Here is a 12,706-nt window from a genome sequence, read left to right as displayed (position 1 = left end):
CCATGCCCAGTGTGACCCCAGAGATCACAGTCATACTGCAGAGCTAGCGTAGGAGTTCAGGAGAGCATAGTTCACTGCTTTGTGGTGTAAAACTTCAGGGTTTAGACTAAGCTGTTGTCCCTTGAGTTGAAAATGGAATACTTCTGTGCTCTGCCACCTCTGTTGAAGCAGTTGGAACTTCCAGGAGAGGATCAGTAACAAACGCTTGGAGCGCAATAGCATCTTAAGCTTCTCCAGCCATTTACTACATGCAGGTGTTTATTCCCTGAATTTCTTTGGAAATTGAGAGAGAAATTTCTTTGGAAATTCCTTTGGAAATTGAGAGAGAAATTCTCCAAATTTCTTTGGAGATTGAGAGAGAAAGGGCAGCAACATTCTTCTCTAATGTCATTTTCAGGTATCTTCCATCATAAAAAGTCTGTAAAACACAAATTCTGACCAATTAATGTTTCATATATTAATAGCAGGGCAAGCAATGGGAGTTTTCAAGCTGATTTGCTAGATTAAAGGTTTTATTGCAGGCTGAAATACTTGGACTGAACCATCTCTAAAGCAAAGATTTCAATTATTTGAAGTTAGAACAACAAACTGTTTATAGAAGTTAGCTTGTGAATGTATTTATGTGTTATAATGAAGAATCATCTTCCCAGGATGTTGTATGTTGGTATTCTGGCCTGTAACAATTTTAGGATTCCCCTTTGTCTTTTGAGCTGTTTTCAGGTTAATGGCTGTGGGCAACACTGGATTACTAATGAAATTAATTTCAGTTTCTCATTAGTCTGCATCTTTCTGGATAATTAGGCAATACCTAGAATGCACTGATCATGTGAACTCATGCCCTGTTCACTGCAGCATATTACTGTGCCTGTTCTCTGGAGACCACCTCTTGTTCTACTTGCCAAAAAGCGGCAAAAGTTGCCTTTGCATGGGTTCTGCTTTTCACACTTGTGACCTGCTGAGTGGACAGCAAAGACAGGCATGTGATTGGGCAGTTTGATGGCCATGACTGGTGTATAGCCCATCTTCATCATGTGAGCAGTTAGGCTCCTCACAGAAATGAAGGTTGGGAAACAGAATGCCGTGGCCTTGAGATGCTCTGGGTTTGCATCTCTGCCTGAAGGACACTAGGTTATGTACACAATATTTGCTTTCTTAATGAAGATGCTGTGTCCTTAGGCAGGACGGTTGCTAGGGGAGAAGTGACACAGATGAGGCTGTTTGGGAGCAGGAGGGAGAAGATTGATGACTAGGTGTTGCTTAGTTAGACTGCAGTGGAGGAAGAATGACACAGTAGCAGGCAGCATGGCACAGCTGAAGTACTAGTCAGAACAATATGCTACCCACGCACTGCACCAGTTTCACAAGCTTCTGTCTGAGAGCCAGAAGGTGGCAAGGGAGAAAGGAGGGAAGGATAGGCTGCCTGCTGCTGCCTGCAGGAGGGCGGATGGGAATGATGCTGCTTGCAGCCTTCCAACCTGCTGTTTTAGAGCCAATGGGTGGAAAGGGATTGCACATACAGATACCATCAAAGAAAGGAAGCACTGCATGAGTAAAGCTTTTTGGATGCTGAATTCGTACTTTCCCAGAATTGGTGAGCATGTAATTTTGGCTGGTAGAGGCAGGTGTGAAGGTCTGGGTGTAAGGAGCCAGGCAATCATAGTTGTTTCCAGGGACGTTTAAAATTAAAAGATGCTGGCTTCTGTGTCTTACAGCAGCCTCTCTTGGCTTTGCAGTGGCTTCTTTGTCTATTCTACTGTGCCAGAATCTCCTCGTGGCTACTAGTTTCTAAAACAGAGACATGTAAATGACTCCTGTGCAGTTGTCATCCACAGATGAGAGCCTGGTTATATTCTTGTAAAATGGATGGAGAGCTGGTTGGCTTCTATACAGGCCCTGGACTGTCCTTTAGCATTCCGTAGGCCTGCTTCAGCTCTTTGTCTCGGCTATAAATAATTTCAGGTTGTGAGTGTGCCTATTTGCACATTTTGTGGGGAGCCAATTTTGTTCCAGCTAATGGGTGTCTGCTTCTCTAAACCCAGAACCAGAGCAGACACAGGACTGTGTTCTGGTTTGGTTTGAGGTTGTGTATTTTGTACTGGAGGAGGATATAAAAGGTTGTGATGTGCCTACCATGGCTGTCTGCTAGATCTTGCAAGTTTATGGCTAGCAGCTAATATTCTACAGCACAATTGAGATAATTAAGAGCTAAGAGTCTTGGATATTTTGTCAGGAAAAAAGCCTTGAGACAGTGAACATCTTAAAGTACAAGCAAGACTGGTAAAATTTCAATGAGAAAATTAGCCCAAAGAAATTAGTGCCTCTGGCTGCATAAGAACAGCGACACTCAGGAGCAAAGACCTTAAGGCACTGAAGGTCAGCTGAGAATGACAGCTTCCTGTGGGGCCACTGGAGCTTGTGGGGAGCTGTAGTGAATTAAGGGGAAGATGCAACACCACCCCCACACACCTCCAAACCAGAAAACTCCCAACCTCAAAAAACCAAACCAAACCAAAAATGCATGCTCCAAGTGGCGTATATTGAGTCTTTCTGAGGGACTGGTAGAGCCAGCTGGGAGACAGGCAGTTCTCAAAATAACTGAATGAAACGTACATCACACTTAACCTAATGATGCTACTGAAATAAATTTGATGAACCAGGGGAATTTTTCTAGCATGTAGAACAGTCATGGGTATATTAGTTTGCCTGCTATCTCTTACCTTCCACTCCCTCATTATGTAGCACTGATAATATGCATTCTTGGCATAGCTTTATGGCTTCTGAACAAATTCTTAATCCTCTGTGCAGTTAATAGATTTGGAGCTGCAAATTTGATACTAGGAAATCAGGTGAAATTTTGGGCATTCTCCTTGTATTTGTGTATGAAAAGGCTTTTTTTTGCCCAGTCTTTAAGATCTGTGATTAGGTGTATTTTTTCCTCTCCAAATGGTAAATAGGTAGATTACTCTGCTTAGAAGTTATTTTCTTATGAGAGTTAGGAAAGATGAAGTGGAGAAAAGATGGCTAGTGCAAGACTAGAGAACAACAAATTGAAAGCTTAAGTTCTGATTTAAGTAATAGATTGGCACAGAAAATAGCTGGAAATGTCAACTTAAATTCAGCAGTTTCATAATCACTAAGCTGAAAGCAGTGAGATCTGGAAAACAGCATTCAGATATTCTGATTAACACCACCACCATCCCACCTCCACCAAAAAAACTCTCAAAACCAAAAACCTGAAAGTGTATTCTAAAAGACCTATCTAGATATAGACGTATACAATTTATGTAAGTTTACAATAGAAATACGTGTGTGTGTGTATAGTATAATGTATATACAATGTGCGTGTGTAAAATGGTTGCCCAGAGAGGTTGTGGAATCTCCATCCATGGAGATTCTAAAGCTCTGAGCGCACACAGCTGTAGGCAACCTGTTCCAGCTGACCCAGCAGGGGCTGGGTTCGGGCATCTCAAGAGGCTGCTTCCAACCACAGTGATTCTGTGACCTTTCTTTGCTTTAAGGTTTTAATAGTCTATGGAACATTCAGTGCCAATACTCTACTAAATAATCCTGTGTGAGAACACGCAGTATGTTGTAATTAATACATCGTTGCCTCTTTGGGGAGGGGGAGAGGGTGCTGAGGGATTTGGCGAGTTTGTTTTGGGGTTTTTTTGTTTGTTGGGTTTTTTTTTAACAGTGTCAGTAGAAAAAACAAATGTCTTTCAATGTGTGGTTTCTTTTGGTCTTCCTGTAAATATTTGAATGTTGTCTTATCTGTTACAAGATGAGAGAGCAAACTGAGTAGGTACTGATTTCCCATTAAGTATGTCTTTGTCATTGGTACTGCCAGTTCCCACAATCCGAGCATTCCCAGGGCATCAGTCAGTGTCTACAAGGAACGATTTTCAAATATTAAAGCATGTGAAAAGACATACAGGCCAAAACTCAGAGCTCTCTAGGGACTGTGACCTCTTAAATGGAATATATTCTGACATTTTCACAGGCTACATGAAAGAATTCCAGCAGGGTCATTCCATTTGGTAAACTTATAAACAAACATTCCATCATTTTAGTTTGATTTATAGATTATTATTTTTTTTAATTATCTGCTTATTGTGAAGAGATTAGCATGGGAGACATGACCTGTGACTGACTCAGTTGAAGGCATCTGGTATATATGAAAAGATCCTGTTGGAGGGCTTGCCATTTGAGTGATTACAGGAAATATGTATGTTTTCCTTTAAAGAGATCTCTTGATCAAAATGTCTTACTGTGACTTCTTTTTCCCTGAAATTCCTTGTGGATAACAAAATGCATAGCTAGAAAAGAATGTTGAGTTAATTTTAAATTCCACTGTATAATTGTTTTAAAGTGTTAGAAGCAAACCCTAGCTGTATGTGTTGTTGTTGAAACGTTAGCTGGTGATACAGTCATGACAAGAAGTGCAAACAGAGCTGGTAATCACTGTGCAGTACTTGGTATATGCACCTTTTGCAAATCATAAGTAGCACGGTAGGTGACCAAATACTGCCCTTTAAAAAATTATATAAATAAATGTGCAGTTAAACACGTGCACAGATAAAATGGTCTGTGTGAGACTTACTGCTGAGTTGTTTAAGTGTCTTAAGTGTTCAAAGCAAAGAATTTATGTACTGCTATAGAAAAACCAGAACAAGCAAGCAGAATAGCAATCTATTATAAGTGGCAGTTGGGGGCAGAGGAGTATGTGGAACAAACAAAAAACCCAAGACCAAAACCCCTTAAGTTAACAGTTTGAGGTGACATTCTTACTGCTTAAAGAACTAATAGAATAAACCGTAACAGGAACTATTTAAATTAATTCTTTAGCTTGTGTAGTTAGGGCACTGTTTTCCTATGATTACACCATGATCAAGAACTGGATTATCCTAACACAGTATCATGGACCAAGAAATTCATCACTGTGTGTGTAAAGCCAAGATGAAATAAATGTCTCTTTTCGCCTTTTCAAAATCTTGTAGTAGTGAAATAAATTAAATACTGAAGGCTATTATTTTCCTTTTTCTTTCTGTTGTTTTGTTTGGTGGGTTGTTTTTTTTTCCTAGGGGGGGTGGTTGGTTTTGTTTTTGTGGGATTGCAGAGAAATGAGCTCCATATGATGAGAAGAGCTGGAATGTACTGTTAAAGCAATTGTTGCTTAGTTACTTCACGTTTAATGAGGTTGTGAAGTTGCTCACTGTTAGTGATCTCACTCACCAGATCCCTGATACTTAAACAGATAGCGGGTCTATTCTGAGAGCAGACAAGCAGGCACTGTGGAGGGTGCAGTGTCGCTGCATTGTTTCCTCCTGTACATTGTGATTTTGGGGAATATTTACTAAGCACTTCCTGTTTTTAAAGAATATGTTTTCTGTAGGCTGGAGTTGAAAGTCTGTGTTGCATGAGGATGGAAATAAAACATTGATTGCCTTAGATTAAAAGCAAACATGTTACTGATACTCTGATGCAGTTTGTAATCGGGTTTAAACCTGTGATTGAAAGATACAACATTTACAGCTTAAGGTTTTCTTTTAGCTGAAAGAGATAGTTGTGTTTTGTTGTTTGATAGAAATTAGTCTTTCAAGCACAGTTTTGATTCTAGGTCATTATAGGTTTCTCTACAATCCTCAGTGTCCTTTAGCTATTCGTACTGTTAAAAACAGCTCTTTGGAAACAGGTGTATGTTCAAATCAGAGAGGTTATGCATCTAGTGTTTCCTTTGGAAATGAGTAGTTCTCCTTCCTTTATTTCAAAACCTTCTGTATTTAAGTACCCCATGAAAGACAAGATGAAAATTTATCAATTTGAAAAACTTTTTTGGCCTGTTTTTTAATAATGCCATCAATTTCAAATGACAAGCCAAATTCCAGCTGCCTTTTAGAAAATGAACACAAAAGTACTTCTAACTGTGAGTGGAGTTGAAAGACTCCAAGCTTTTTTTGGTATATGTTTTATATTTCATGGGTTGTGTTCTGTTTACAGTGTATCTGCTAAAATGAAGGCTTTAAAAAGTAGTCAAAGGACAAACAAGTTGCTAGTGTTTCACTAACATTCCAAATGATATTTTGTTATAGGACAGAAGGGTAATTTGAATGGGAAAGTCTTAAGATCCCACCCTTGAAGTGGCTTCTTTTAAGATATGTATGGAATTAGCATCTTTTAAAACCAATAATGATAGTAACTGCTGTACAGAGCAGGGTTTTATCTGTCAAAACAATGACCTTCAAGACAGATACTATCCAAACATAAGAAGTATGTTTAAAGTATCAGCCTGGTGTTGCTGGCTGATGACAGGACTTACGATGTTTTGCAAGAGCTTAAAGAATTGCTGTCAGATTTGAAAGTGCCTAAGTAAATCTGAGAAGTAGGTATGGTGCGTTAGCAGTCAAAGGTTAAGAACAGACGTGAACCATTCTAGGAGAGTTACAAATTCATTTCATCTAGCAGGAAACAGGGAGCTGTTAAATGGCTGGTGGGGTGGTTCTGGGGATCATGAAGCAGCACTTTGCCTTGATCCACTTGGGACCTGCTCATGACTGGAAGACACCTTTGAATAACAGTCTCGTTAGCTGATGAATTTAGTACGTGAACGTGCTAACCAGGTAACAGTGTTTGTTCTTTCTAGTACAGTTCTTAGGAATGTAAGTCACTCGTAAACCCATGCACTTTTCCCATGTTACAGTGCTGCAACTACAGCTATGGAGCCAGCAGTGATGAGATGCCTCAGGTGCCTGTGAAACTGCTCCAGAATTGTAGACCTTTCTAACAGGTTATTTTTTAATTTGAAGCCTTATCACTGTCATATTAAAGCCGTTCCCCCTTGTCCTGTCCCTACAGGCCCTTGTCCAGAGCCCCTCTTCAGCTGTCCTGTAGCCCCTTTAGGCACTGGAGCTGCTCTAAGGTCTCTCCTTAAGGAGCCTTCTCTTCTCTAGGCTGAACAAGCCCAGCTCTCTCAGCCTGCCTCCATAGCAGGGCTGCTCCAGCCCTTGCAGCATCTCCATGGCCTCCTCTGCACTCGCTCAAGCAGGTCCACGTCCCTCTGAACAAAAACCATTTTCTTCTTCCAAGGTATCTCTTCTTCCTCTCCATATTATGTCTGCTTCCAGCAGAGGCAGACGTAACTCTCCAGTGTTATGTTTGCCTCCAGCCCAGCAATTCAATATTGCATAGCACTTATTGGTAACTACAGTATTTGGTTACATGGAAAATAAACAGTATCATTTTGACCATCTCTTCCAGTCTGCACAAAAATTTTTTCATTCTTATTTTCCATAAATTCTGTGATCCCTGCTTTTTTTCACAAAGTTAGTTGTAAATTACTGTTGATCGAACTTCTTATAGGCATTTCAAGAATTAATCTGCATGTATCGAACTGGGAGGTGAACTTGAAGCAAAATATTAGGCTTAGCTCCAAGAGGCTGAAGCATAAGCAATTTCGTTTCTATAAATTCTGCTGTGGAATGGGTACCCTTGAAAAAGGGGAGGAATGGATAGAGGAGCTCCATGTTACTAAAGCTCATCTTTCTGAACAGGTGAGAAACACTCATGAAGGCTTGAACTGCTGGCATCTAACTGCTGTTGCAGTGATCTGGCATTGACTTGAGCACTCGCACTCTTAATTTATATAAAGCACTATAGACAGATAGGAATGAATACAACTACTATCACTTATGCTGCAAGAGTTTTTCTTGTGCCTGTATTTTCAGCTCCGTAGGTGTCAAGAAGTTGATATGGCCTAGTAAACTCACAGCTCCTTTAATCTGTAGTTCCAAGTATGTGTAGGTCTCCCTTCTGCCAGGAGTGTGAAGACAGGGAGAGTCTTTCAAGCCCTTCTGGCTGTGTCACACAGCCCTGCACCGCATGGAATCAACTGCTTGCCTGGGAGTGCACTGTTAAGGTGAAGAGTTGGTGTTGAAGGATTGTCTTGTGGGAAGAGCTAAGGAGGCAAGATGATTTTATTATTTAATTTACTATTAAAAATTCTACATCAAGTGTTTGCTATTGTATGTAGATCTTTTCAAATCTGATGCCATAAAGTGAAGTAAGTTTTCTGAGTGGAGATGTCCTTTATAATTTCAAGCTGAAGGATTTAAAACATGAAATAGGGGTGTGGGAAATACATATAATGGTAGCGTTTTTAGACCAAAGTGAAGGGAAAATGCACCTGCTAGAGTTAGTTGTGTGACAGGTAGTGACTACTTAGTTATGTATAGTTTATTTTCTTTAAGTATGTGACTTGCCAACTGGTGTCTGCTGTTCTGTCATGGCCAATGCCAGCTAATTAGAGGGGATCCATTACCCCAAAATTTTCTAAGTTGATGGTGAGGTTGATGACTCATGTAAGATAAATGGGATACGCAGGAGAGAGTGGCAGATCAGAAGCTGTGGGAGGAAATACTCCTAAAACTGCTGGGAATAATGAGGTGTGTAACTGTAAGGCAAAAGGGAGAATAATAAAATACAATTGTTTATTTATCTATTTATTTAGATTATTTATAACAAGGAAGAGAATCTGTCTTACACTGCAAGTAAAGACATGGCAATAACCAGTGGTTTTCCCACTTGCCACTGCTAGTTAAACGTCTCTGAAACAAGACCTGGGGCTGGGGCAGGGGAACTGTTCTCCAGCATATGTTTAAAATGCCTATGTGCAGCTTTGGTTATTGGTGAAACTTAATGAGCAATGAATGTGCCAGTCAGGCGAAGATCAAGTGCTTCTGCTGCTTGCAGCAGTGTTCAGAGCAGTGGGGGCAGGGAGAAGGAAGGGGAAACATGGAGAGAGTCCTCGGCGGTAGCTGGTCTTAGGTATCAGCGAATGCTGCTCCTTCAGCAACTGCTGGATTTATTTTTAACTGCTTGCCTCATTCTTTGTCAGATGATTGACCATCAAGCTGCATATCGAAACACGACTGTGCAGAGGAAGCGAGCGTAGCTGAAGGAAGAGGGGGAGTGGTTGCCTGGGAAAAGAGGCGGGATCGGGAGTTGTGGCAGGCAGCGCCGCTCCGCAGAGCGGCTGGGGGATGCCGGCGGCGGCTCCGTGCTGAGCGGACGGAGCGGGAGCGGCGCGCTGCTGCTCACAGACCAGGGCGGATTTTTGTGCTGGATGTTGCCGTTCTAAAGGATTTTCATCATGATCGATAGCTCTAAGAAGCAGCAACAGGGCTTTTCCGAGATCCTACCGGCGGGAGATGTTAAGCCGCTGAAGGAGAAAGAATGCCTTGAGGTGAACAGCCAGAAGAGTCTCAAGGAAGGTCAGTCGCTGGGTTGGGGGCACAAGTGCCAGGCACAGGCAGTTCACTAGCGTCTGTGATGAAATGCTCAGTGTCAGGGATAGGCTTTGTACGTTAAATGAGATGTTGTTCTTCGTCTTAAAAAAACGTCTCAAAGCTAAATTTAGAATTTACCTGAGACTGTTAAAACAACGGTGGTATCAGCTTGATAGAAACTGTAGTGTCTTGTCGGAGTAGCACCTAGTGCTGGCTTCATGAAGTGCTCTGAAATTGTCCTGCAAATACTGCACAAAGTGCTTCAAAATGTCACTACTGCAATAAATATAATGAAATTAATGTTAAATATGACACTATTAAAAATAAACCCCCACAAAACTTTAGTTGTAGATGTAGATTACTACCTCATTTCCAACAGTGCTTTTCTCAGCTACTGCCCTTCTCTAGAATCCCCTTCTCCCCTCATACTTTAAATTGGATTTGATTCTGCGTTCCAAATGTACGCTTTTCAAATTACACTGTGTCTCCTTAAATGGTTGGGTTCAAACTGTGCATTAAATTGGTATAATGCACAAGCAGTAGTTTGTAAAATAGCAATAGTCTGAGGATATTTGGAGCGTTATTTAAAGCTGACAAATGGTACTACACCAGATTGATTTACAGTAGTACTTGTTGGACTGTGGTGCTAATGGTGCTGAGGCAAGAGGGTTGCCTTACTCCTAGCTGGCGGTATTCTTCCAGCTGGCCTGTGGTACGGAGAAGGAAGAGGCCTCCTGAGGTCAACTGCCATCCCTCCTCAGCCCAGTTTAACTGATGCATGTTAACGTACAGGGCTCTTGGCAGTTCAAGACTCAAACTCCAACTTCTTAATCAGAAACAACCTGTATTTGTAGTAGCAAAATTCCTGCTTTCCTTTTGCAACACTCTGCCGTGGCTTTTACTGCAGATCTCCCTGGATTGTCTGGTGATTCAGAGATTTCTTCCTTGGTATTGTGGCAAGGCTGCTGGTTTTCCCTCGTGTACATGAGATCATGCCTTTCTCAGGATTAAGTGCTGGATTTTTATGGGGTTTGGTTTTTTAAATTTGGATCTTAATGTTTAAAATGGCAAAAAGACAGCACATTTCATTATTGAATTCAGTACCTGACAGTTTATTTTTAAAGCCCCTTTACTTAGCTCTATACCAGGGATAGAGAAACCACTGATTTTTATATAATGTACTGATCCTACAGGTTTCTCCTTGCTTGGGAAGGTACATGGTAAGCTGAGTATTGATGTATGTGGCTGTGGCTGGGAGCATAACAGTTCTACTCCCTTTACAGCAGGAAAGTACTGACTGAAAGACAATGATTGCAGAGAAAAGGCCAACAGGGGCTGCTTTTTCATGGAGTTTGCCTTGCAGCTCTAAACAGGCCCAGTTAAACCTGCTGCCGCCACTCCCTCTGAAGCTCTGTGGGGCTTCAGGAACAAAGAGAGAAGGTGAGGAAGTTGAGAGGGAAAGAGGAATAAGCACACTGTTGTGGAGAATGCTATAGAGAAAAACAAAACCTAACATAAGCTACTAAAATAAAGGGAGAAAGACATGTAAAACCTAGCATGGCGGGTAGTGTAGGTGGGCTAATAAGTAACCACAGTAATCATTATCTTCAGTCTTCTTTTAGTATGTCAGTTACGTAGAAAGTGGATGCAAGAATGTACATTACAGTAATGATGGTCTATCAGAGTAGCAAAAAACCTGCAATTACGGGACACTCTTCCAGTGTAAATTAATGAATATTTTAGAATTTAAATTATTCAGTGAATAAAAGAAGATACTATTTTCCCCCACAATCACTATCTTTGCTTCCTTTTTTCTAGTACCTCTTCTCCATTTTCACTTTTCCCCAGTGAATATTGCTTATCCTTGTATTGCTCCTAAGTTTGGAAACCTAATCATTAAAATAAAAAACCTCTTTTTGAGAGTTATGAATGTCTACAGGATCTCCTCTTCCAGCCTTCTCTCTTTCTAAAACTCAGAAAAAGCAAGCATCTTCTTTCTTGTAGTATATAGAATGAATTATTGAAAACACTGCAAATCTGCAGGATTTGCCTCTAGAGAGACTAGAACAGAGTTTCACCTTTTCAGTTTATAATGTCATAAAATATGTAGCTCAGCTATTCTTTGGATTTTTAAATCTGACTGCAGTTGTTTAATTTCATCCTGTTTAAATAACACTATGAATAACATTAAACCACTACTTTTCCAGAACAGTATGTTCAAAATTAGCTTGTGGTATTCTCTTACTTCTTTTTCACCCCTCCTCTCTTTTTCCTTTAATTCAAACAAGGAAGTGACTGATTTTGCACCTTAATCATCAACCCTTTTTTGCTAGGACACAAAAATACTGAACAATACCATCTGTGAATGGTTAAAAATGCAATTCTGTTGGCAATGGATGGAGCACATAGAAGTCAAGTAAATCAGAAGGTGCTATAGCCTTTGCTTCATAATGTGTTTTGCACAGGTTTGATAAACCTAAACACTCTGAGAGAGTGCAGTGTGCTTATATCAGCAACATGTACCTTAGGAGAATTGTTAGGTACAGTTCTTTTTTACTTGGTATTTTCTTATAAGGAAAGCCTTTTGATGGAAATGCAAATCCTGACACTGTCTTCAGCAAATTAATATTAAGGACATTGGAATATTAGATTACAAGGATGACTATTTTCCTTTGCTTGGGCTAATGAATACTCTTAGAAGATATACATTATAGCATCCTATAGCACAGGAGGAAATCCTCTTAATTACCCTACCTTCTTGTAAAAAACTCACATATTACTATTACATTTGACCTGTTCTGTGAAATCAGTTCTTGCTCTTATATGTTTCATCCAAAAGGTAATTTTGATAGGCAAGGAACAAAAACCGCTTTTGGGCTCTGAGGCTAACTGTACGGTGCTAACTAAACAACTCTGTCAGAAATTTCTGCAGCATTGACTTCTAAGGTCAAGTAAGTCACCAAAACATTAAGAAAATTCAAGTGAAAAAAGCCTTAAATGAATCAGGGTATCACTGTGCATACAGTTAGTAAGAAAGAGTATTGTCAACAATGTGTGTATATTAGCAATTAGGAATGTGTTTAGGCTGCAGATTAGAAGGTTTCTGACTGAGAAGTGAAGTGAATTTTAGGAAGTCTTGCCTTGTACCCTAAATTGCTTTAATATAAAAATTGATGAGCTCCTGCAAGAGTGCCTGGCCCTGCAGAACTCTTGAAGACACAGTATTACACTGGTGAAACAAATCATTATGGTGCTATCTCAGGTGTGATTTAAAAGGAGGCTGGATCCCAGTTTGTTTGCACCATGGTTTTCATACAGTCATCTGAGCTTGAGAGCTAGAGCTGTCTGCATGAAAACTGTAAGGAAAAACCCCTAATCAGGAAGGAATTTTTTTTTCCACATTGAAATGTAATTCCTTTCCTGGA

At 40.4% G+C, this 12,706-nt stretch overlaps 2 protein-coding genes across 2 annotated transcripts in view; both read left to right on the top strand.

The window, feature by feature from the left end:
* Nucleotides 1-12,706, top strand: part of LOC308221656 (uncharacterized protein) — a 42,629-nt gene that overhangs the window by 25,310 nt on the left and 4,613 nt on the right. The window lies entirely within an intron of this gene.
* MRTFB (myocardin related transcription factor B) overlaps nucleotides 9,146-12,706 on the top strand; it is a gene marked incomplete at its 5' end in the record, with an annotated part of 42,128 nt that continues 38,567 nt past the window's right edge. Inside the window, one exon of the mRNA XM_080618812.1 lies at nucleotides 9,146-9,266. Coding sequence (XP_080474938.1) covers nucleotides 9,146-9,266 — 121 coding nt within the window. The remainder of the gene's footprint in view (nucleotides 9,267-12,706) is intronic.

This window comes from Psittacula echo (assembly GCF_963264785.1).
Source record: "Psittacula echo genome assembly, chromosome: 5".
Lineage (NCBI taxonomy): Eukaryota > Metazoa > Chordata > Aves > Psittaciformes > Psittacidae > Psittacula > Psittacula echo.
The sequence above is the reverse complement of the archived record's forward strand: the minus strand, read 5'-3'. Positions and strand labels throughout refer to the sequence as shown.